General features: G+C 52.4%; 5 protein-coding genes across 5 annotated transcripts; 3 read left to right on the forward strand and 2 right to left on the reverse strand.

The window, feature by feature from the left end:
- Positions 1 to 778: 778 nt before the first annotated feature.
- Positions 779 to 2,855, forward strand: LY79DRAFT_697510 (uncharacterized protein; the record flags this gene model as incomplete). Its single annotated transcript, XM_060564853.1, has 4 exons — positions 779 to 1,444; positions 1,563 to 1,706; positions 1,876 to 2,088; positions 2,695 to 2,855. The coding sequence occupies exons 1-4, from the start codon at positions 1,198 to 1,200 to the stop codon at positions 2,853 to 2,855; spliced, it is 765 nt and encodes a 254-aa protein (XP_060409098.1). The 5' UTR covers positions 779 to 1,197.
- A 1,489-nt stretch (positions 2,856 to 4,344) lies between these two features.
- Positions 4,345 to 4,714, reverse strand: LY79DRAFT_697513 (uncharacterized protein; the record flags this gene model as incomplete). Its single annotated transcript, XM_060564854.1, has 1 exon — positions 4,345 to 4,714. The coding sequence occupies exon 1, from the start codon at positions 4,654 to 4,656 to the stop codon at positions 4,345 to 4,347; it is 312 nt and encodes a 103-aa protein (XP_060409099.1). The 5' UTR covers positions 4,657 to 4,714.
- Positions 4,715 to 8,281: 3,567 nt separating this feature from the next.
- Positions 8,282 to 9,968, reverse strand: LY79DRAFT_673580 (uncharacterized protein; the record flags this gene model as incomplete). The annotated part of the gene is made up of 2 exons (XM_060564191.1): positions 8,282 to 8,884; positions 9,879 to 9,968. 2 exons carry the CDS (start codon positions 9,966 to 9,968, stop codon positions 8,282 to 8,284), a joined length of 693 nt encoding a protein of 230 aa, XP_060409100.1.
- Positions 9,969 to 16,430: 6,462 nt separating this feature from the next.
- LY79DRAFT_697519 (uncharacterized protein) lies at positions 16,431 to 19,466 on the forward strand. Its single transcript, XM_060564855.1, has 3 exons — positions 16,431 to 16,824; positions 16,972 to 17,620; positions 17,683 to 19,466. The coding sequence occupies exons 1-3, from the start codon at positions 16,523 to 16,525 to the stop codon at positions 19,330 to 19,332; spliced, it is 2,601 nt and encodes an 866-aa protein (XP_060409101.1). The 5' UTR covers positions 16,431 to 16,522; the 3' UTR covers positions 19,333 to 19,466.
- An 842-nt stretch (positions 19,467 to 20,308) lies between these two features.
- Positions 20,309 to 21,264, forward strand: LY79DRAFT_568441 (uncharacterized protein). Its single transcript, XM_060558965.1, has 3 exons — positions 20,309 to 20,476; positions 20,556 to 20,921; positions 20,972 to 21,264. Exons 2-3 carry the CDS (start codon positions 20,597 to 20,599, stop codon positions 20,995 to 20,997), a joined length of 351 nt encoding a protein of 116 aa, XP_060409102.1. The 5' UTR covers positions 20,309 to 20,476; positions 20,556 to 20,596; the 3' UTR covers positions 20,998 to 21,264.
- Positions 21,265 to 21,350: the final 86 nt, after the last annotated feature.

Genomic DNA, 21,350 nt, shown 5'->3' on the forward strand with positions numbered 1-21,350 from the left:
GCTTGTTTGCTTGGTTGCCCTGGTGTTATGCCGCTGTCTTAATGAATAGCCCCTATTCTCAAAAAGATTCATGGCTTAAGGGGAAGAAAAGCAGTTCGGCATTCCTCTCATTCCCCCCCCCCTTCTCTACTTTCATCTATCATACCCGTCACAACCCACTAAAACCACCAAAAGTGTGCACAGATCACAGGCTAAGCGAGGACTATTACGTCAGTCAGTATTAGCAGGCGTCTAAGCAGAACCTGGGTTTAACCAAACACAATTATCGGTCGCTGCGAAGGCGACACTGAGACAAAGTATCCGTCGCAGGATTTGCTTGTCGAATAGCTGTGAGGGAACACGTATCGATTGAGCTGGTGTGAGAGTGCGGAAGGCAAATAAAGGCGGTCGCGGATAATGGGGACGTTGAGCACCAGTCGCAATCTGTGGTTTGAATGCAGAGGCCAATGTTATGTATCGTCGTGAATTTACTTCCTACGGCCAGCAGCTTCAGGCCAAAAGGGGGAAAATAAACGTTTACGAGGGCGTCAAGCTGGCTGGACTTTTGACTTGAGGCGTGACCGTTGCCGTGTTGGCGGGGCTCCCAGTCTTCTGGGCGATGCTTCGGCCCACGTGGGACGTTGGAACTTGACAGATACGTACCTCGATGGCGCCAATGGTCCACTTCACGGTATTCTCCCACGTGCCATGGCAGCCGCGGATCGAAGCCTCTCCCTCCCACACGACCAACCTTGCCGCTCTGCTCAACGATCCCGTCCTCGCCATCTTGCCGCCGCCTCGCTGCTGTCGCCCGCACTTGCTGCAGCCTCTATACAACCGTACTCCTCATGATACTTCAGACGCCGTTCGTTCATCCATGTGGTCCTGCTTTTCCAGCCCTAGGCGGCCCAGGTCGCAGCAAAAGGCAGGATGCAAGCCACCTCTCCGTAATGGCGGATTATGCAAGCAGTAAGCAAGCCCTTGTCTTGACATGCATAGTAGATTCAGTATATCCGGACGAGGCAGGCCGACTGGTTGCATGGTTATTGGCGAGTGAAAAGAGACGCATCTCTTACTGCAGCCCACATCGGAGCGCCCGGAGGAGAAAATCCGCCCGCGGATTGCTGTGCGCATGAGTTTCAATTGATTCTGGCAATTCAGACGCGTCACTCGCGGTGTGTGGAGGAGTGAGTGGGTGCTTAGCGGCTAGTTTCGACCATGCCCGATGTTGCTCCTCCACACTTCTTCCGCCATCTCCTGGGCCAATTCCTGATTTTCATCGCCTCATCTTTTCATCGATCGAACGCACATCCAAAGACAGACAAGGGTCGCCGTGTCCAATATCCCGTACATAGGCGCGTACCTGAAATGTTGCATCTGCACATAAGCACCACCTCACCTTTGTCCGTCGTCAAGACAGTCAGTCGGATCGATAAGACTTCACACAAGCAAGCGCCTACATGTTGTAAGCTACCTACATGCGACCGACGCCTTCCAACCGTCCTGCTTCACATAAGCCTCATTCCGCGCAGTCGACGTACTGAAAGACCAGTATCTGCAGCGATTATCAAGAATATCCTCAGGCCTGGACTACCTAAAGGTCCACGCCGCCGCCGCCGCTGCCACCACTTTGGTGCACCTTCAGTTTCTTAACTATCAACTTGCTTTGGGCGGTTCCGCCCGCATCAAAAAGATGCCCCCATCTTCCTCACGCTACACCACTGGTGGTAAGCTCCGCTGAGATCGCCCCCTCCAATGACAACGACAACGATGACCCGATGCCCACGCTTGACTGGCCGCGGAGCTCTCCCCCCAGACCCTTAAACTCACCATTACCCTGCCGCGCAACACTGAGCGCGACGTTTCCCAGCTGTAGCCCTTGGTTTTGAGAACCAGGCGGGCATGTTCCTCGGCCCGGGCAGGTCCATCTTCCTAAAGACGGCTTCAGCCAAGACCATCGCCAGGCTTGTCAACGCGACCCGGAGCGCCAAATTCTCTGGTCTAGTGGCAAGGTTCCAGCCGCCATTCAGTCCGCCATGCACAATCGCCGCTGCTCTGGTGCCGACGCACCCAAGTCCACCACCAAAGACATCATCAAGGCCACCAAGAGTAGGATCATAAGCCCCAGCCCTAGCCTACGTTAAATGATAGTTTCCGCTCGTTGTGTATCATATATCCTAACTTGGTTCCATTATGTCTAATTAGACCTTCATTCAAGACCTCAGGTCCCAACTCCCGCCGCGGCAGCAGCATAAGTAGCAGCAGGATCCTACGCGGCCTTGGCCTGGGCGACGAGGGACGACGCATCAGCTTCGTTGGACATGTGCAGTCGGAGGGCCTGGACGAGGAGGACGCTAAAAGGGCCGCTTGGTTGTGTACTCGGCATCGTTAATCCTGGCTTTCTACCGCTTTTAATTAGCTAACAACAACAACAACAATAACACCCGCTCTTGTTTCCTAGCTCAGTATTGTCTGTCTTTGGTCTTCTCTTGCCTATCTACACTTGCTTCCCGCTGTAAGCCACAGCGACAAACTTGCCGTCTTTGTTACACAGAAAACAGCAGCATCATGGAGAACTCGGCATCCGACCATTCAAACTGTAAAGGCCCCCCACACCCTACCTCTCTCTCTAGTAATCATCGTCGTCGGATCAGTTTAGCCATTGCTCCTCCAGGTCAGTATCGACTCGAGACGGAAACAAATATTCCCATCTAGCCTACGAGAAATCCGCAACTACAAACTCCAAGTTGTACCACTTGAGACAAGATAATATTCGATGCACCCGCTCCAGCCTCCGAGACCCGTCCGACCCCAAACTCTCAAGACTTCACAAAGACCTGTCACCGCCTCGTCTCTATGGCCCCCATCATACCTAGAGTTAACGTAAAACCCTTTAGTCTTCGTCCTCGACCGCCACGCCCCACTCTCTATCTTCTCCATTAGACCTTGATACCCTATGTGATGTTGACAACGAAACCGACCAAGCGACGACTGCCACTGCCTAGCGCCAACACACACTGACACTGCGCCTTGTCCCTGACCCCGTAGCAATGATGGAGTGAGAGCCACGCCGCCTAATTCCGACATGTCGTCCTCTTTGCGGTCAATAAGTGCTAGTCTAACTAACCTCTTAGTTAGCCCCTACTACTAGAATGGTTTACTTGGATAGTGCACTTACACCTGTGCGAGACCTTTCACGCTGTTGTCAGCTACCGCTCCGCAACACCATCATCTCCCTAAATCGTTTCCGCTACCGACTTCAAGACCTGTCGTGTTTCTGCCGGGAGATCGTAGAAACAAGAAAGCTTTTCAGTCTCGGCTGAGAGGATTCGGTTATGAACGTGCTCCTACCTCCGGCCTGTGAAAAGGAGATAGAACGATATGCTCTCTCTTCATGAGGTATTCCTGAGACAGCAGTGCGTTGTTGATGGCATGGCCTAGCCTTGGTCATTGGCGATTGGCAGGGTGGAGGCAGGAAGCTTCCTATGGGTTAGGTCTAAGGGTTAGAGCAGGTGATGTCTCTGTTGGGAAGAGGCTCTGAGGAGTCCGCAAAGCAGTCTGACGGACGAATCATGAGATGAAGGTTATGAAACCGAGTGACCGCCTCGTGGGACTATAATTTATCCTTGCAACATACGACGTGCAACATATAACCTACAGCCCCTTCGCCCTTTGACAACACCCTAGTTGGAATCAAACCAGACGCTTAGTCTGCGTATCTGCAAGCTTAGCTGACCTCGACAAAGCCGTACCCGTTATAGAGGGCTGGAGCCCCTCTGGTTCTGCACCTGCGCCAGATTTCAGACGTCTGTCTTATTAGCATGCACTTACTCCTCGTCAAGGACAAATATTGTGGATCTAGGACATATAAACGACCGAGATAGTATCACTAGGAGTACCGTTCCGGGACGAGAATCTGGCCTGGACAAGAGCTGTTTCCCTATAACAGCGCCAATTAATTAAAGACCAGAAACGCCATGCACATTATTGTTATATAGAGCGCGCTGTTGGCGTTGCAGACGACAAGGTCCGACTTTTAGGCTGTGTCCTTCTATTCCAGCCCTACAAACGTCCGTCTGCATCTTGGCGACGGCCTTGACGGCGGCGTACGCGGTGCTGTGCGTGTACTCAAGCATTATACTGTCCTGGGAGCTCTTGAAGATGTCCATAATTCTCCTCTTCAGTCAGGATTGATTAGAAGCGATTGGGGTGTGATTGCCGAAATGTGGGTGGTCGCATAGGCCTTGCTTGGTACAATTCATTGACGGGATGGATTTGATTGATCTAGGTGGCTTATCCGTCGAGGGCTGCTTCACCATTGCCCATATGATGCGCCACTAGCGACGAACTCGATGCGAACGACGTTTACAACGCTGCCTCCCTGCCTCCCAAATCCTTCCAATACTTGACCAGAGCAGCCGGTCGGTTAGCTCGCACATAGGATTCTGTCTCAAATGGCTCCTTCATAGACCCAACCCAGCGTACACGCATGAGAACCTCGCCAGCCCTTATCGAATGCGACCGGACGTCAAGAATGTACCAGAAGTCCTGCCTGTCCTCGAGAACCTCCTTGGTATTATGCGTTGAAACGTATGTGCGCCATATATCGGGCTCGTCGAGCTGGAGAGATTCTTCCTCTTCCCAGGTCGAGCCGCCTTGACGCCATTGACAGCACATGATTAACCGGGCGGGGTCACTGGGATCAACCTTGTGATTTATTATGGCTTCGATGAGGTGAACTCTGCGACGTCAGTTGACGCTTGGAAGGGACGACGGCATTTTTCCATGCTATTAATACCTAGCCAGGGGGTTAGCGGGGTTCCACCCTCATGGAAGTGGAGCGGAAACAGTAGTGTAAGACGGTTAGTTACTCTTTTGTGGACCAGGCTCGCTTAGTGGCGGTCCTTTTTGCGCAACCCAGCCACAGCGATGAGACTTTAGGTCGGCTGATGTAACTGTTGATAGCTGGGTAATGGGTGGAAAAGGACGGACGGATCGACGTGTACGCGCAAGACGATGTTTAAAATGTAAGAGAGGAAAAGAAAGAAAGTAACGAGATAAAAGGGGTAACCCTTTGTAAAGAGCCGTTTGTGCTAGTTATATCGTGGCTGGCACCTGATGAGCTCTGCTGTTAGGACCCGTTACGAAGGGGAAGGCAATTTTTCAGCAGCACAGATTCCAGTGCTTGTTCCCGCCATCATCTCCTCCCTCCCTTATCTGTCCCCAATAATAAAATTAGGGGAGAAGATTGGCAACTGCGGCAGGGGTACTAAACTAGGCAGGTAGTCTACAATGTTTGCCGTGAAGCGTTTGTTTGTATGCGGCCGTATTGCTTCGTGGTGGGGACGCTAAGCAGGGGTTGTCGGGAGCCCGGAGGTGGGTCCGGGTGCGGATAGACTACAAGCCGAGGGACAAGTACTATGGTACCAGGCCGAAGTACATCGTAAATTACCCCTGCCAGGTAAGTAACGTCCAACCCTCTTGCTACAGAACTTCTCTGTTGGTGAATATTCCCCCTCTATTATGATGTCAGCCATTGGGGGTAACATCATAGGGGGTATTAACTTTCCCCTGCCACCCTGTATTTCGGCTTATTTCGCCTGACCCACTTGCATGCAAGGCCTCTGGCAGGCATGGCAGACTTGATATCTTTGGGCGCGTGTTCCTCCTCGTCCTCGGCACTGGCTTCCTGTTGTCCGAGGTCGGGTGGGTGGTGATGCGCTGGAGAGGTTCGGGGAGGGAAGAGCGCAGTGTTGTCATGACGGACGGTGCAGTATTACTTGGAGACGGCCACCGTCAAGCACAGACTTGCCTGCAAATAAATCACATGATACCTCCCAGGTTCCATTGCTGCGGCTGGGAAGGCCTGCACTATGTGTATGTATGTATTGCACAGGTCGTCGGTATGTATTGCACTGAGGCGAGAACCAATCTGGCTCGGGGCCTCGACGAGCATTGCGGCGAAGAAACCCTTCGGGCAATTCTTCCCTCCTTGATCCTTGAGCCTTCATGTTCCAGACTCTCGACTCCAGAAGTCGAGTCCCCCAGTTTGACGCTGGCCCAGCTCGAGGTCGCCGCAGCGCCTGCGATTAGGCCCCAACCACACCCTCCTAGTGCAGTATAAACCACGACATGATACTACACAGTAAATGTTATAAGCACATCTTATAGCATGTTTATATTTCTATAGATTTGTCTAGTCTGGAAGCCATTTTAGTGAACCCCAACACTTATATATTAACTCGTACTGTGAGGCGTCCTTTTGGTGATATTGTTCCTCTAAATATTTAACACGAATTGGGGGGGAAAATGACAGGGATGTTACGGTTAAAGTATAGAAGATGAAGGGCTACATTGAGAGGCAGGCAAGCTCGAAACCTTGGTTGGGTTCGGTCTTGGGAGTGGGCCGGCGAGGACTTGTCCTTCATGATGGGACGCATTGCAACGATCAAGAGTCGGGGGAGATGTCGCTTTTGCTGCGTGACAGGTGTCGCGATCGAGCCTGCTCTTGGATGATGGAGAATTGGCCAAGTGTTAGAATTGTGAGAAAAGGAAAAAGAGTCATGCGTATTGGAGCGGTTCCTTGTACCACAGCCAAGGAGAGCCCTTCAGGCATATAAGGCTGTTAGCTAAGTAGTATCTATTGGAGAATTTCTGTGGTCTTGGCTCTGTTTGTATTATGAGGATCTTAGCCATTCCTTCGAGGTAGTTGAATGGCTTTTCCTAAAGTTTTCCATAGAGCTTCCACCTGTTCCTTATTCAACATGGCTGCAATGATAAAACCTCACAGAATCACCACCACCACCACCATCATCATCATCATCATCATCATCATCATCATCATCATCATCATCATCATGGGAGGGTTTGACATGCCGTATCGCAGTATTTCCGTTTAACCTGGCTTCCAAGGCGTCCATACATATTGACACAGACCCCAATGATTGACTGATGTTTGCCACACTCGTCCCGCAACCTGCGAATTCAACGTCAGCCTTCTAATCACGGATTTGTACACCCACACACTTTCTTCACGCGTAGTTCCTCGAACCAAGGGAAATGAAGCCAGCAACTTACGCTGTTCCCATGTTTCTGACCATGGCGTCCGATTGATCCTCCTTCACGGCCGCCGCCAGAACCACTGCCCCCTCTTGCAGTCACAAGCCCTGTAATGTAACCCCATTAAGGCGCAATTAATCCATCTCGACAGCTACAGTTCGTTAAAGGTACACGTTCTGTTCTCTAGATGCAGCTAGTTGCTGCCCCTAGAAGAGTGACGCCACAAGAAGTAAAACTAGGTCCTCTCCGAAACTATAAACCACATAGGAGAAGCAATGCGTCTTGTGTCTCCCGCAATAAGGACAGGGGCATTTCCTGTGCTTAAGAATTGGGAAAATATTTCTATGCCTATTCCCACAGCAATGCGGTTTCTGAGGTCTATAGCCTAATTTCACGTTATAAAACGATACCGTTAGTGACTTTGGCAGTAACTAACGCTTATCTATCTCGTGACACCTAACATCAAGCCTACCAAACAGAGGGCCATTGGATCCTAGACACCAAACCTATACAAGCGTAAGTAGCTTATTTAGAGATGCCACCCTTATATTAATCTGTCTAGGATGCGCATGTACCATTTCCGCAGCTGCTACCCCATATAGTTAACCTTATGTGCCCTGTGACTGCTATAGAGTCCGTTCTGTTGCGGGAATTAATTGACTGGCAAGATAGGGGACGGTTGATTTCCTTGATAAACTTTCACTGTACGACTTCTGGCCTCAAGAGTAAAATGCTGTTGGCGAAAGGGGCGTCTGGAGTCTGTAGCCTGTTGGCGCTCAGGAGACGGAGAGATGCATGCTTTCTCCTACCCAACACACAAGTAATTCCAGGGGAATAACAACATGGCCACATTCAGTTCACATGAAGACATGATTAGTGTGAAGAAGAAATGAATAGCTCCGTGGCCTCAGCATTAGAATAAGCACCATATTCCCCAATGTTAGCGCCATCTCATCAGTTACAAAAAGTCTTTTAACTGTTCTAACCATCTCCGATCCTCTCTGATAGACATAAGGGTCCGGTCTAGATGATCCTGCGCCGTCTGCCGCGACTCTTGTAGCTTCTGGAGCCACAACACTTCTTCTCTAGGGAAGCTGCGCGTTCAGGGTCCTGGAATAGCATATAATGCACTTCGTTAATAAATAAGGCTGCAGTGACGGGCCACAGCGTCCAAGACCTCGTCAGAGAAGACACCCATGTTTGCCTGACGCCGTAGAGTCCCAACAACACCACTGCATGGCTGCTAGCCTTGGCCCCCAGCGTTATGCATAGCTAAGAACAAAAACGGGTAAGGAGCTATAGGGCTGGCCGCAGGGCCCGGAGGGGGTCGCGGTCCGGCGTCAAGAAGAGGGGCATGTGACTTGGAGAGCAAGCTGTTACTAAGACTGTTAGGAGATGGCTTGGCCTTGTTAGAGGCCAATAGCAACTCAATCGCGGGGCAGAGTGGTAAGGGCGCGCCCTTCAAGGCCATATCGGGCGTCAAGAATGTAGGCTCAGCGTTCGAACTGTGCTGCTCCACTAGGCTGACGTTTTCGTCAGGATCCATGTTCCCATCATCGTTGTCGTCGTCTCTATTGTCGCCTGCTTGGTTCTCGACCGCGCTTTTGGAATTCAACCCTACGCCGTCGTATGTGATACCGCTGTCGGTGCCGTCTTCCACATCGTTTTTGATGTCCACCTCTTTCAAACATTTCAGTGCGGCCTCAAGAGCTCGTCTCGCGTACAGTGTGCCGTAGAGGATACCGTCGGAGGCACGCCATAGGTAGTCGGCTGATTGCTCGGTGAACTTGGTCTCTTTGAGATTGAGGATACAGATGAGGCACTCACAGCTACCGAGGTTGATGATCTCAATGGCATTACTATCAATTGAGACACGGCGTCCAACATGTCGTCAAAGACGATTGTGGGCGCGCCTTAGAAGGTTGAGGGTTATCATTTCGCCGCCTCTAATTGACATCGGCTGAGAGGTGAATAAGTTCCTCCTCGTTAAGGTCTTTCCGCACGAGGCTGGTGGTAGTTCGGGGCTTCTAGGTGTCTGCCACGAAGTTGGTTCGGACGTGGCTCGATACAGACAGGTTTTAGTTGTTAGGGAGGTCCTCGAGATTAATCTGAAGTTGGGCAGCGATTGGGGCGGCGGAGCCGATCGGGGTGACGACGGCGTCAATTCATGCGGCAACAGCGACCTTATTGGGTCATGTGAAGCTGGTGTTGATTCGATGGGTGTCGCATGCTCGCTCATGCTCGACATATGACGATCGATTGATTCTCAGAAGCTGTGGTTTTGGTGACAGCGAGCGCGGGGTGGAAGAAACTCGAGTGATGAAGTTTTGGCAGCCGACGCGACGCAACGCGACGTCCAGTGATGGAAGGAAACAAGGGAGAGAAAAGTGAAGGAAGGTGGCTGTGGCATCTCGTCGTGTTCCGGCCCCCCCCCTCGCTGAACAAAGAAAGCACCAGTGGTTCTGGGCGCTTTGCTTGGCTGGTTTTTGTTTGTCGTGCCACGGACCTGGGAAATAGACCTTGGCTAAGTAGCTTGCAGTGCATCGCCAGATTGCTGCTGGCATCGATTGGGCTATGGTCCGACCAGGCCAGACACTCCGCACACCCGAGCCTGTTCACGGCCGAATACATGATGGAGATGATGATCGAATCCGCCCGGCTTGGGCTCCGAGCATTCACAGTGGATCATGGGGGCCTTGCAGATCGAGCACACCGCCATGTTGCAAAGGTCGGAGACGTAGAGGCACGCACACTTTGGCCAAGATCTCGAGCTTCCACATCATCATCATGATGGAGAGTAACTGGTCTCGGATCCTTTGATGTCAAATAGGTATACGGACAGAAAGAAGCTTGGCACCAAACGCGAGCCCATCAGCGTGCGAGATGGTGGTATTAATGCCGCTCTCCAAGTTGCCGAGCCTGAACGACATGATGTTGTCGAACTATCCCCCCGCCAACGGTTTGGTTCAATTGGCCCGCGTGGCAGCCCATACTAATAAGAAGAATCCCTGCACCGCGTCATGTAACCGGGGCGCTCGGGGCCTGCTGATACCATCCCGTTGCGCAGCCGGCGCTAGGTAGGGCGGTCGAGGTGGGCCGTCATGTGCTTGGATAAGGCGTGGTTGGTATGCATTGGCGGTGGCGGTGGTTAAAAATGATCTGCGTCTTCACGGCCCTTAGGTGATGGCTGGTTCTAGCACGATAGACAGACTGGTGACGCTGGAGAGTCAGTCGGCTGTGCTTATTTTGCTCCAGCAGCGGCGGCGGCGATAAACATGCCCGGGCCGGTTGGGGCGGTGTGATGCTTGTTGTTTAAGAAGCTCCCTTGAAAAGAACTTGCAAGGCAAGCTAGTTTCCCAGGCAAGGAAGACAGTGTCTCTCAGCGCAGGCCGTGGATTGGCATACCTTGCGTAGCCGGGTATCGGTGGAATGGATGGGAATACTCGGTGAAACGAGGCTTCTGTTGCTAGGTGCCAAGGTACCCCAGGCGCGCTTCGGGGCAGCACCTCGTGTCAATCGAGCAATGTCGAACAAAAGCGAGGGGAAGGGTGTGTTGGTCGGTTCGCGATCTCGATATAATGTGATAAATTGGTCGTTTTGTTTGTTTGTTTGTTGGCAGTTTTGCGAGAAACTTAGGCAGAATAATGGTTGTGTGCTTTGTACCTTGCGTATATATCCAACATACCTACATTCATTCAGTATCAGTTCAGGCCCTTCGGAGTACTTTAACTCATTTACCCTGTGCAGTGACGTCATTTTTGACTCCTTGGCTGCTACCATGTAATTTCAGCACTTTTTCCGCAGGTACTTTCCACGCCTATCTGGTGATGGCGCATTCCATGTTCAGCGGCACTGGTGACGAGGCGGCTATAATACGGCGTCGCTCGTGTGGGGCAGAAGGGGCGCGAAGGAGCGGGGAGTTTGATTGACTTGGCGATCGGGGCAGCGGTGGGGTCAATAATGATGTTTTGTTATTCGAACTTGGGGTGTAGGCGGCCGGAAATTGGTCGCTCGGAAGTGAAGCCTCCTCCTCTCAAAGGAAAGAGAGCCATTCTGCCTAACGGAGTCATCCTGATGGGTCGTCACGACGATTTGGTAGTCTTCGGAATTGCTATCAGTGTGTGCACCTAGGTAGTGGCGCGTCTTTCATGCCTCTGTCGTTGTTGACTCCCAGTCGCCGGGCTGCCAAGAGTGGGCAAATGTTTTCCTTGAGATTTGCCGAGTCTTGTGATTTTGACCAACTAAGAAAGGCTGTTGTGGCTAAGATTACTAAGATTATGATAGAATCTTGCTGGCCTGAATGGCGGCGGTAATGCTGCAGAATCCATCTGCGTGGATAGGCGGTAGTGCGCCTGTTGAAGAAATATGCGATATTGAGATTACATTCAGGGACGACATTGATCTTGACGACAGCATTTAATTACTACTTACTTGCTCCTTGCGCCTCGGACTTTTGGTGGCTCTGGCTTGCTGGCTGCCTCGTGGCGTCGTCCACGTGGTGGTGGATGCCTCGGACAAATTTACCGATAGGGTAACCAGGTTTGCGTTAGCGCGCTGACCAATCAATGGATTGTGCTGCAGAGGCTCCACCCAGAAGGTGGGATGAACATCAAAGTAACGAAATTTCGTTACCTTCATGTTCCCTACGCCCCTGAGGGGCAGGCGTCTATGCAGGTGTGGTTTCCCTGTTACCTAAAAGCTACCTTAATGCCTCTTGCCCTCTATCCTTCTAGGATCAAGAAAGAAGGCATTGACGCGAAAGACTAAGGAAGCCCGGGACTGTCTGCCTGGCTTTTCCCGCCCCTGCTCTAGGTACCTAGGTACTTGGGCATGCAAGCAGGTGCATGCGCAACCAGATTCTTACTGCGTGCGCCGCCGCCTTTTAGCAGACCTCACACTAGGTACCTTGGAAAAGTCTGAGCAAGCCACCAGCTGACAACCGGGTACGGAGACCATGTCATCCCGAGTCGAGGACCTGCCAGATGAGCTCAAGCTGGCGTGGGTGAGGAGCTCTGGCGCAAAAGAGGTCCTGTCGAGTATGGCGCTGGTTGATGTTCCCACCAAAACCGCCCGCCGGTCCGTGTAGTATATACAGTACTAGGTCATTAATATTTGAACAGCAATAACGGGACCAATCAATCAGCTCCGGTTCCTCCGTGCGACCCATACTTATAAGGAATCTATACCAAAATATCATAATAACCGATTTGCTCAGCTCTAGGTTATGTGACGAATGCATCATGTGACCCTCATTGCTGTTCAAACATTAATGACCCAGTACTGTAGGGACCTAGGCCGAATCCAGAGTACATTGTACAACGGTACCAGGCCGAGCCTGTAGTGAGTGATGTGGGGCCCGTGGATTTATTCCCCGCCACTCCACTAACAGAGATACGTACTGCCTAGATACGTTTCCCACCGCCAAAAGCCCAGACGGCTTCTCGACCTCGCTTAGGTGGGGGGTGATGGCCTCGAGAACGGTCCGGACGTCGCTCTCGATAAACCTTTGCGATGAGCCAAGGCGGAGCGAGGGTCACTGGACAGGCCAGGGAGGGAGGTGGCAGAAGGCCCGGAGCCAAGTATGGACTGCGTCAACGCTTCCAAACCAAACGGTGGTGATCTCCCGACTCCATTGAGGCGACCGTCAACGACGTATCACTGGGCAATGTGGACCAAGCAAAGCTTGTCATTCAGAGTCAATAGGATGATTCCTTTTCACAGTTCCTGCCTTCTGTAAAGCCAGTCAGTCATCTTGCTGCATGTGCCACAATGTAATGTAGGCGTGGCAGCTTTTCTAGTGTGGCACATTTTCTAGATGTGGCGCATTTTGGGTGTGGCAGCTTTTGGGTGTGGCAGCTTTTCTAGGCGTGATGCGGCCGGGCCACTTGACTCTTGTAGCTCCGTACCTAAGACCCCGTCATTCCAGATCGTCTAAACATCTTTCTGCAGCAATACAGCCGCCGTGCACCGCCACACCATCACAAACTCTCTCGTCATTTGATGGTCGGTCTCATTGCCAACACACGTAAACGCTCACATCAGCAGGCCCGCTCCTTCTTTTTTTTTTTTTTCCATTTCCCGTCGCCGTCGACAGAAGGCTGCCATCGTTAGGTTGTGTGTCCCTATCGTCAGGAACCCAGCCCTCCCGCAGGGCTGTGGGCCATTCGGTTCAAGCAGATGCCATCCGAGCCTTGGCCTGTCTCTCCTCGTGAGCCTGCAAAGCCCCCGACCGGATGTGCAACGGTAACAAGCAGTAAAACTTGTTTCTTAGCGAACTCTTCCCAGGAATCCCAGCCCCCCTTCGATACTCGCGTTCCAACAAGGTGACCTTGACGAGTTCAAAAACGAAAAGACTCCCTAATCCACAGCCCTCCTCCGTTTCGACAATCTATCCCTAGCTCGCCTTTAATAAACCCTGACGACAATTAAATCATCAGCTCCCCAGATGAGGACGTTGAACCCGACATCAGCAGTGATATTGATGACGAACCGAGCGCCTAGGAGCCAGGGACTTCTGCCCCGATCGATCAGTAGTATCCAAGCGACACTGTTGTCGTTTCGCTGGTCGAACCGGAAGGCCGAGCCCCATCTCCATCTCCCATTGGTAAGATGGCTGACCCAGATCCCAAGCGGCAACGACATGACTACACCGCATTCACGGACAACGACCAGAATATCCTTCTGGAAACAACAGAGTGGATAAAGAACCACTGGCTGGATTCTGCGCTTGCAAACGTCTGCGACTGCCGATTCTAGAGGCGAGTGATGGCACAAGTCATCAATGGCAAAGTCACCGACTGGGACCACAGCATGCCACATCTAAGCGACGACCGAGTCGAAGCACCCGCACCAGCCGTCTTGCAGGCTTTGGAACCAGTGGGGCGATACGCCCGTTTCAGGGGCAGCGTTACTACTGTGGCAGTCGAGGCACAAGCGCTTTCGAGCATGATCCAGGCCGACCTCACGAGACTCGATGCCTACAGTTCGACTACACTGTCTGCGATCCGATGAGTGATTGCAAGCTTGGCAAACGGCGCCGCCCAGCGGGCAGCCGCCATGCTGAAGCAGATTGATGTCGCGGCCTACCTCGCAACAACCAATGAGAGACGTGCGGAGCGGCAACAGCGCCAAGAAAGAGAGACGGCTTGGTGCAGCCCCACGCCTTTCCAACAGGAAATGTTGCTCAATTGTACAACCGGTTTAGAGGAAGCGCTTCACAAGATCACAACAGAACTCCGCCGACAAGATGATGAGCTGGCGCGTCTATACAGCCAGCCATTCGAAAGACTCGGGATGATTGCAAGGTTTCTAATAATGGAGTAGAGTTGGAAGGACTTTATGGGGGGAGGTAGTCCGTATTTTATTGTTTGCTGGGTTTGGGGCTTGGGGGAGTTTGCTGTCCAACATGACATGGTATCGGTTGCTGATAATATATATACATTACCGAGATTCGGCCTTCTATCGGAGAATCATGATTTTCCAAGGGGCAGATTAGGTATATGGCCATTAACGTCGAGCATTCCGATTGTCGCCAGGTTACCGTCGCCATGGTGAAGATGATGCAGGATGCCCCGGTGGCGTGTGTTTGTATCTGTGATTCTAGCTGGGCTTTTGGTTTTGCAATGCCGTCCCTCCATGGCACACAGCCGCCTAAAACGTTAGGCGGTGATGGGCCGCCTAGATGGCCTGGCATTTCTGGCGCGCCTACACATCTTCTGACCTTCCAGGCTCCGTCAACATGCCCTTTCCCGTCAATCCACGCCTCTTTCTCGGCTCTAGTGAGCCACCATAACCGCTCGCTGCCACGGCTCCCTTCCTAATACCATCGCTGTCGCCATTGTCCTCCATCATTGCTCCTTGACGCCTTCATTCTAAAACATGTCATCGCTTTAACATCGCTCGCCAATGACGCCACCACTAGCGGTGTCGCCATTCATCGCAGACGACTCACCAGCCCTCCCCCTCCCCTCTTAATTCCTGAATCTATCCATCTCTCTTGGCCCTGAGGGTGAAGTGTCTTGGTCTAGGCTTATAAGTACCGTCCTCCCGTCGTTGCGTCTTCCTCCCCCCTAAACTCTCTCGTCTAAATGTGCACTAATGATGCATGGAGACATGCAGTGGTTCCCATCAGAAATAAGACGTCTACTACAATGATTCCTCAACCAAAACCTAGCGTAAACATCCTCCCACAAGCAAGATGGCAACCGCCCGGGCAAGAGTGCGCAGTCCATGTCTGTGGACAGGATGGTCTCGTGTCTGTCCTCTACCCTTGCTTCAGCAGCCTCTGCCTGTGTTGGTATTTTTCCTAGCGCGGTGCTGTGGCAGTGGTGGCAGTGGTGGCAGTGGTGTGGGCTGGGCCGAAAATTGCCACATCTTCTCTGTTGGGTGGGGAGGGGGGATTGGGAGGTTGTGGCGAAACATTGACACATCCTCCCCGTGCACTCCGGCAGCGCTGGATATAATTCTATATACCATATATGTATTCTTAGGTTTCGGTTGTACCCCCTGTTTCTTCTTTATAATGCCATGCAACACGCCCTCTACACTAGCATTAGTGTGTATTCATCATACATACATCACCACTCGCAAGCCTTTAAAAGGTATGCTTAGCTCAGCTTCGCGTGAGGGAAAAGAAAGGAGTTAGAGGATGAACTCACTTGATTGTGGCAGGAGACGGACGAAGAGGGTCTGAACACAGTTGGTTGGTGACGCGAGAAGACCATAGTTAGGTAATGCCGAACGGGCTATTGAATGAATGCCCAAAGAGGTAACAGCGACGCCGAGGTGGTGGCGAAAACACCACCGAGTTTTGTCACCACCTGTCTGTTCCTTCTTGAAATCAACACATCCATATCCTCCTTCTGCCGCTGCCAAGTCAGCCCACATGAGTCAGCCAGCAAGTCTGCTAACTTGACTCTGTGTGTCTCCCTCCTTCTGTGGGAAAGAGGCAGGCAGGCAAGCGTGCAAAAGACCTTCCTACCCGAGCAGACAGGTAGGTAGGTTCCTGCCTCTGCAACGGCCGCCCTCCCTCCTCCCTTTTTCTGCTTGTCGCCGCGTTGGAGAGGACCGCGACAGCCAAATTTAGAGTGCAAGCAAGAGCTTTCATTCTGCACCTCCTTCTGCCCGTGCAGCAGCATCCTTCGTTGACTCTTTCCCCGCGTGTGTCCAGCAGACAAGCACCAAATCAAGCACGAGCAAGATGTCACGACTTGTCTGTCCCCCTTTCCTTTCGCGTGTACATAATTAATCGTCGACTGACGCGTCTTCCGAGGTGATGCTTCATTCAAGGCTCACACTCACTATTACCCGCACCATATCCACGTCTGCTCCTCTTGTACATTTCTTGCTCTTTTTTGTTTGTCCTCCCCAACACTCTCGTTGAATTTGCAGCCCACAAAAGCCCTCCTCTGCAATACGGCTGGCTGGGTTCTTGTTCTTCTTCCAAACATTTCACAGTCCTCTTTCTGTGCGGCCTTGACGGAACATGGACCGTTGGTCAGCCGACATCGATGATTTCATCCGCTCGTGTTCCGAGGCTTTCGCAAACGCGCAAAACATCAATCGTTCCACCGCCCGCCGCTTCTTCGACATCGAGTCGCGAGCTACCGCCGATAGCCAAGTCGACCCCCTCGATCTACGCGCCAAGCTTCCTCTTCAAGTCGCCAGTTACGTCGCCAACGGCTGCGTTCCAGACTTTCTCGAATACCCCGACGAGCGCTGCCTGCCCAAACTGCGCAAGGCCTGCGATACTTGGGGCATCGACCTTTCCCTTGGCCTCTTCTTGTTGTGCGTCACGACACACGGACGTCGCTTTTTCGACGCCCTCAAGTCCCTGGCCCAGCTGTGTCAGGATTAGGATTTTGTACACGAGGCTCTTCGCCGTCAAGCGCACAACCGCCGTACCAGTCGCAAAGCGCAACCTGGTGTTAACAGGACTGCTGAGGGTTTGATCACCGCCGACATCGTGATACTGATCGGTGAGCTTCGCTCAAACCTGCCTTCGCCCTGCAAGCGACAGCCCAGCACAAAACCAAAGTCCAACCGTGCCAAGGGTTTGTTGCCCTTCCTCCTTCGGGACCGCACACATTGCCCCATCAGTTTTGATAACACCTACTTCTCAGATTCTACCCAACCCAAGCAGCAGGCTCCGGGCCTCGAAGAACCCCCAGAACCAACCCAGGTCCATTCTAGTGCAGTGGGCAACGAGATTGGCGCCAATGACTCCTTAGTCCACATTGCCCAGGGCTCCCATCTTGACAGTCAACTCGACGCTTCTTTGACTACCAACACTTTTGACAGTGTCCATCACGACGACGAACCTGGGAACTCTCGTGCCAACGTGGCCGATAACCTTGAGCAAAATAGCGGCGAGCCTTGTCACTCTTCCAACCTCCTAGCTGCAGATATATCCGGTCACGATGTTGACAGCGTCGCATCATTGAACTTAAGCCATCATCACAACCTGAGCATCATTGAAGAGGTCACCGAACTTGACGGTGATTCGAACCGGGGCACACAAAGTTTCCAAGACGGCAGTAGTGAAGCTGACTACTCAGCGCTCGAAGAAGCAAGGAGACAACAGGTACAGATAATCTCTCTTCCGTCCGCCCAAACCCCCCCATCGCACTAACACGCTTTGACCAGACATCTAAGCCTAAAGATTCTTTCGCCCCTGAGATTTCCTTTGACTCGAAAGACGACAATTTCTCCGACTTGGATGACAGCCTTGACCCTCTGCAGCTAGATAACGACGACAAGCTTGCAGACCTTAACAACACTTCCAGCCTACATGACACCGGTCAACCTACCGGTAGTTGTACACCAACCAGCTTCCCAGCCACTAGCACTCTCGTTACTCCTAACGTCTTCACAGTCCACAATACCTCGGCTCTCGAGGTGGCTCAAACTGTGCCGGAGGACAATGTCGCCTCTTATGGTATTGAGCCCCTTTTTTCTTATACTCTCATCCAGGCGGCCACCGTTGAAATGGAGCAGTCCAGACCTCTAGGGATGCATGTGAGTATCGGCAGAAAGCGGAAGGAGAGTACCGTGGGCTCTCCAGTAGCCTCGTCATCGAAGCGGCCCAACACGTCTTTTGCCAATGACGAGGACCCTCTCGGCAGCCTGGTTTCCGGCTCCTGTGTCATCGGCTCTGTCATGTCAGCGACACTCCACGGGCTCAGCGATCTGCTGCCCCACTCTACTCTGGTCGCTGAGTGTACCGCACAAGAGTTGGCACACGGTCATGAGCGCCGCACAGCACTCAAGCTCGAGGAGATGCTCCGGCCGGGGGCGGCAACGGATGTGAAGATACTCATGCCGTTTAACTCTTCTAACCATTGGAGCCTGGCAGTTGCAACTGCCAGTTTAGACGACACAGATGTGACGATTGAGATGTATGACTCAATCAGCGGTAACGGACAGGCGATTAGGTCATTGCAGAGCGAGGCCCAGTCACGCGTTGCACATCTCCTCAAAGATAGCTTCCGTTCGTCCGGCCCCATTCCACCAGCCCTCTACACCTCTTTCAGATGCTCCTTGAGACAAAGCATCCAGCAGACAAATGCTACTGACTGTGGGGTAGCCGTCGCTGTCCACGCTTTTTACAACCTCAGCCAGGTGCTTCTCCCACTTGAGACAGACTTCCTCTTATGGCGCAGGCTGCTGGCGGCTTTTCTGGCGTCAAGAACAGACTCAACCCGGCCGTCAAGCGCACTGGACACGATCAGGGCAGCCCACCAAAAGTCGACGGGGTTCAATTCGAAACCCGATATCGTCATCCAGATACCTAAGGCCCTGAGTTATCTTTCCCTGCCGGAGCCTTTGTCAGGGTTTGCCAAGCTCGAATACGGCAGAGCCAAGGAGTGTAGCGAGGGCATTTTGGAGCTTCTTGGTTCGATCGAGATATGCCAGAAAGAAGTAGATGAATCGTTGAAGGCGAGCCAGGCCACCGCGCGGGCAGCCGTGCACGACGCCAGAAGGATCTTGCGCCAGCTTTGGGCCATGGCCGAAACCAGACCCAACCCGGTAGAGGAACTCGAACGGAAGCTTGCAAACGTGCAAAAGGCGTTGGGTGAGGTGGTCAAGGACGAGGATACGGCATCACTGCTTCGGAACAGGATTGGAACAATCGAGTCGGAGCTCACGGCAGAAACAGGACGAATGACCAGAGACAACAACAGGCGGCTCCTCGGCACAAATAGCCTGCGGGCCTTGGAAGACGAGCTCGTCCTCGTGGAGCAGGAGTTGGCGGCGTCGGGATCAAAAGAGGGAGGGTCGGAAGGTGATAGCTAGGTGTGAGGTGTGACATTTCTTAGGGTGCAGAAAAAGCAGGGAAAAGTGCGGTCCAACGCGCGACGATTACTCAAACATGGTATACTATAGGCGCGTGTTTCATGTTTATTTTCAACTCTGATCAGATTTCAGGCTTCTACGGGACGTGGTCTTTGTGTGTGTTGTTGTGTGCCTTGCGGTTTGTGTTGCAGTCAGTGCCCGACTATGAGTGCTCTCGTCTTGTCTACCGTAAAGCGTGCGCGACAAGTGAATTATTATGTGGCGGTGAAGTGAGTGAAGAGATGTTAGTACTTGCAAGGTTATTATAGATGCAATGTAGAAAAAGAGTCTTGTTGGACTGCGTGGCGCTGCGCTCGCGGCGCATCACCAGTGAGGATGTGTGGAAAGTACAGGGGAGGGGTTGTGGCGAAATTTTGCCACATCCTCCCCCCTCTCACACCTTCCCAAGCAAGCTCTTTAGACTCAGGCACAAAACGACCTAGTGAGTTACAGGAGATCCCTATCATGTGTCGACGATGTTTGTGCTTCTCGTGTCATGTCATACTCGTGGAAACGCTGCGCAAGAGAAGATTGCGCTCAAATGCATGAAAGAGGAACGTTGCCCTCGCAAGTTTTGTACCTCTACAGTATGAAGCAAGCCATGCGCAGCCAGTTGCCTCCAACATGCAGGCCGTATACAGAAGCAATCAAACCAACGCCACGAATTTGAACGACGACGTGCGTGCTTCCTGTCTATAATTGTACTGAACTACACCCACTGCACCCACTGTACTTGACTGCGTTGACTTGATGCCGGTTGTGGGCAGGCTGAAACACCTGATGCTGAACAAGGGAGGTAGCCAGCAGGTGTACCGTCACTTCCCTTTGGAATCGCTCATTACCCATCATCACTATCGTCGCTAACTCAAAAGGCGTTAGGCAAAGCCGTTAAGGATAAAGACACAGCATCGCCGCCACCTCCCGGTCTGTTTCCACACCACGCCACGCCACGCTACGCCACACTGGCCCGGGCTAATTGATCTGTTGCTGGCCGCCCGGTCCGTCTCCATCTTGCTGGTAGCGTGGGGTCCGAACCTCCTTCTTCTAGTAACGCCCAAAGCCGCGGCGCTTCTTAACCTCTTCTAGTTCGCTGTCGCGGGTCAAGGTTCTTTTATTCCTACCATCCATCATTTAGCCAAGTTACTCTGGCAAGACTGGGCTATATTCTAACCTTATATTTGTAGGTACGCGATGCCCTGCGTGGCAACCGACGGGCTGGGTTCGAATGTCGCAGCTGTCAGAGCAACAAGAGCGGCTGCCGCCAGGGCCGAGGTATGGGCTTCCGTCCAACTCTATCAAATGTCTTGAGCAGGCCGACAGCGACTGGGACAACTGGGACGAACTCGCAAACAAGTGTGTGGATGGCAAAGCTGCCCACGTTTCCTCGGAGAAGTGCAGGAAACGCAAGGGCGCATCATCGTCGTCCAAGAGCCGCAAGAACTATATTAGATGGTCTGATTCTGATGATGGCTCTGGCAACTCGGTTCTTGACTCGGATGGTGATGAGGAAAACAACCCCGACAACGAGAATCAATGGCCTATAACTAAGAGTAAGATACAAGAGAACCTGGTCATTGCTCTGCAGCTGACTTTCTCCCAGGCAGGCGCCAGCGTTCCATCTCTTGAGCCTTGGCATTTCTTGGGCCTTGGCATCCTCCTTCACGAACCGAGCTCGACGCAAACAAGTCACGGACCCTCCCATCTGGCAGATGTCTCGGACGAATCAGCCAACAATGCGGTCTAGAAGGATTCAAAGAGCGTCTCGTTGGCTTGGGAACGCATTGTTCGCGAGGGGATCCCATTCAAGATGATGACACACTTGCCTGGTATGAGAGACTAGGTAGCCGAGTTGGCCGTTTTTTCCATCCGTATTTGGCGGGTCAATCAATGAACAACACTCTTAATTGCAGTCCGTCCCGCTCGCAGCCATCGTATCACAGTGTCACTTTCCCGTCCGTGCGATGGAAGCGTCACCTCAT

This window comes from Colletotrichum navitas (genome assembly GCF_030913465.1).
Source record: "Colletotrichum navitas strain CBS 125086 chromosome Unknown LY79scaffold_91, whole genome shotgun sequence".
NCBI lineage: Eukaryota > Fungi > Ascomycota > Sordariomycetes > Glomerellales > Glomerellaceae > Colletotrichum > Colletotrichum navitas.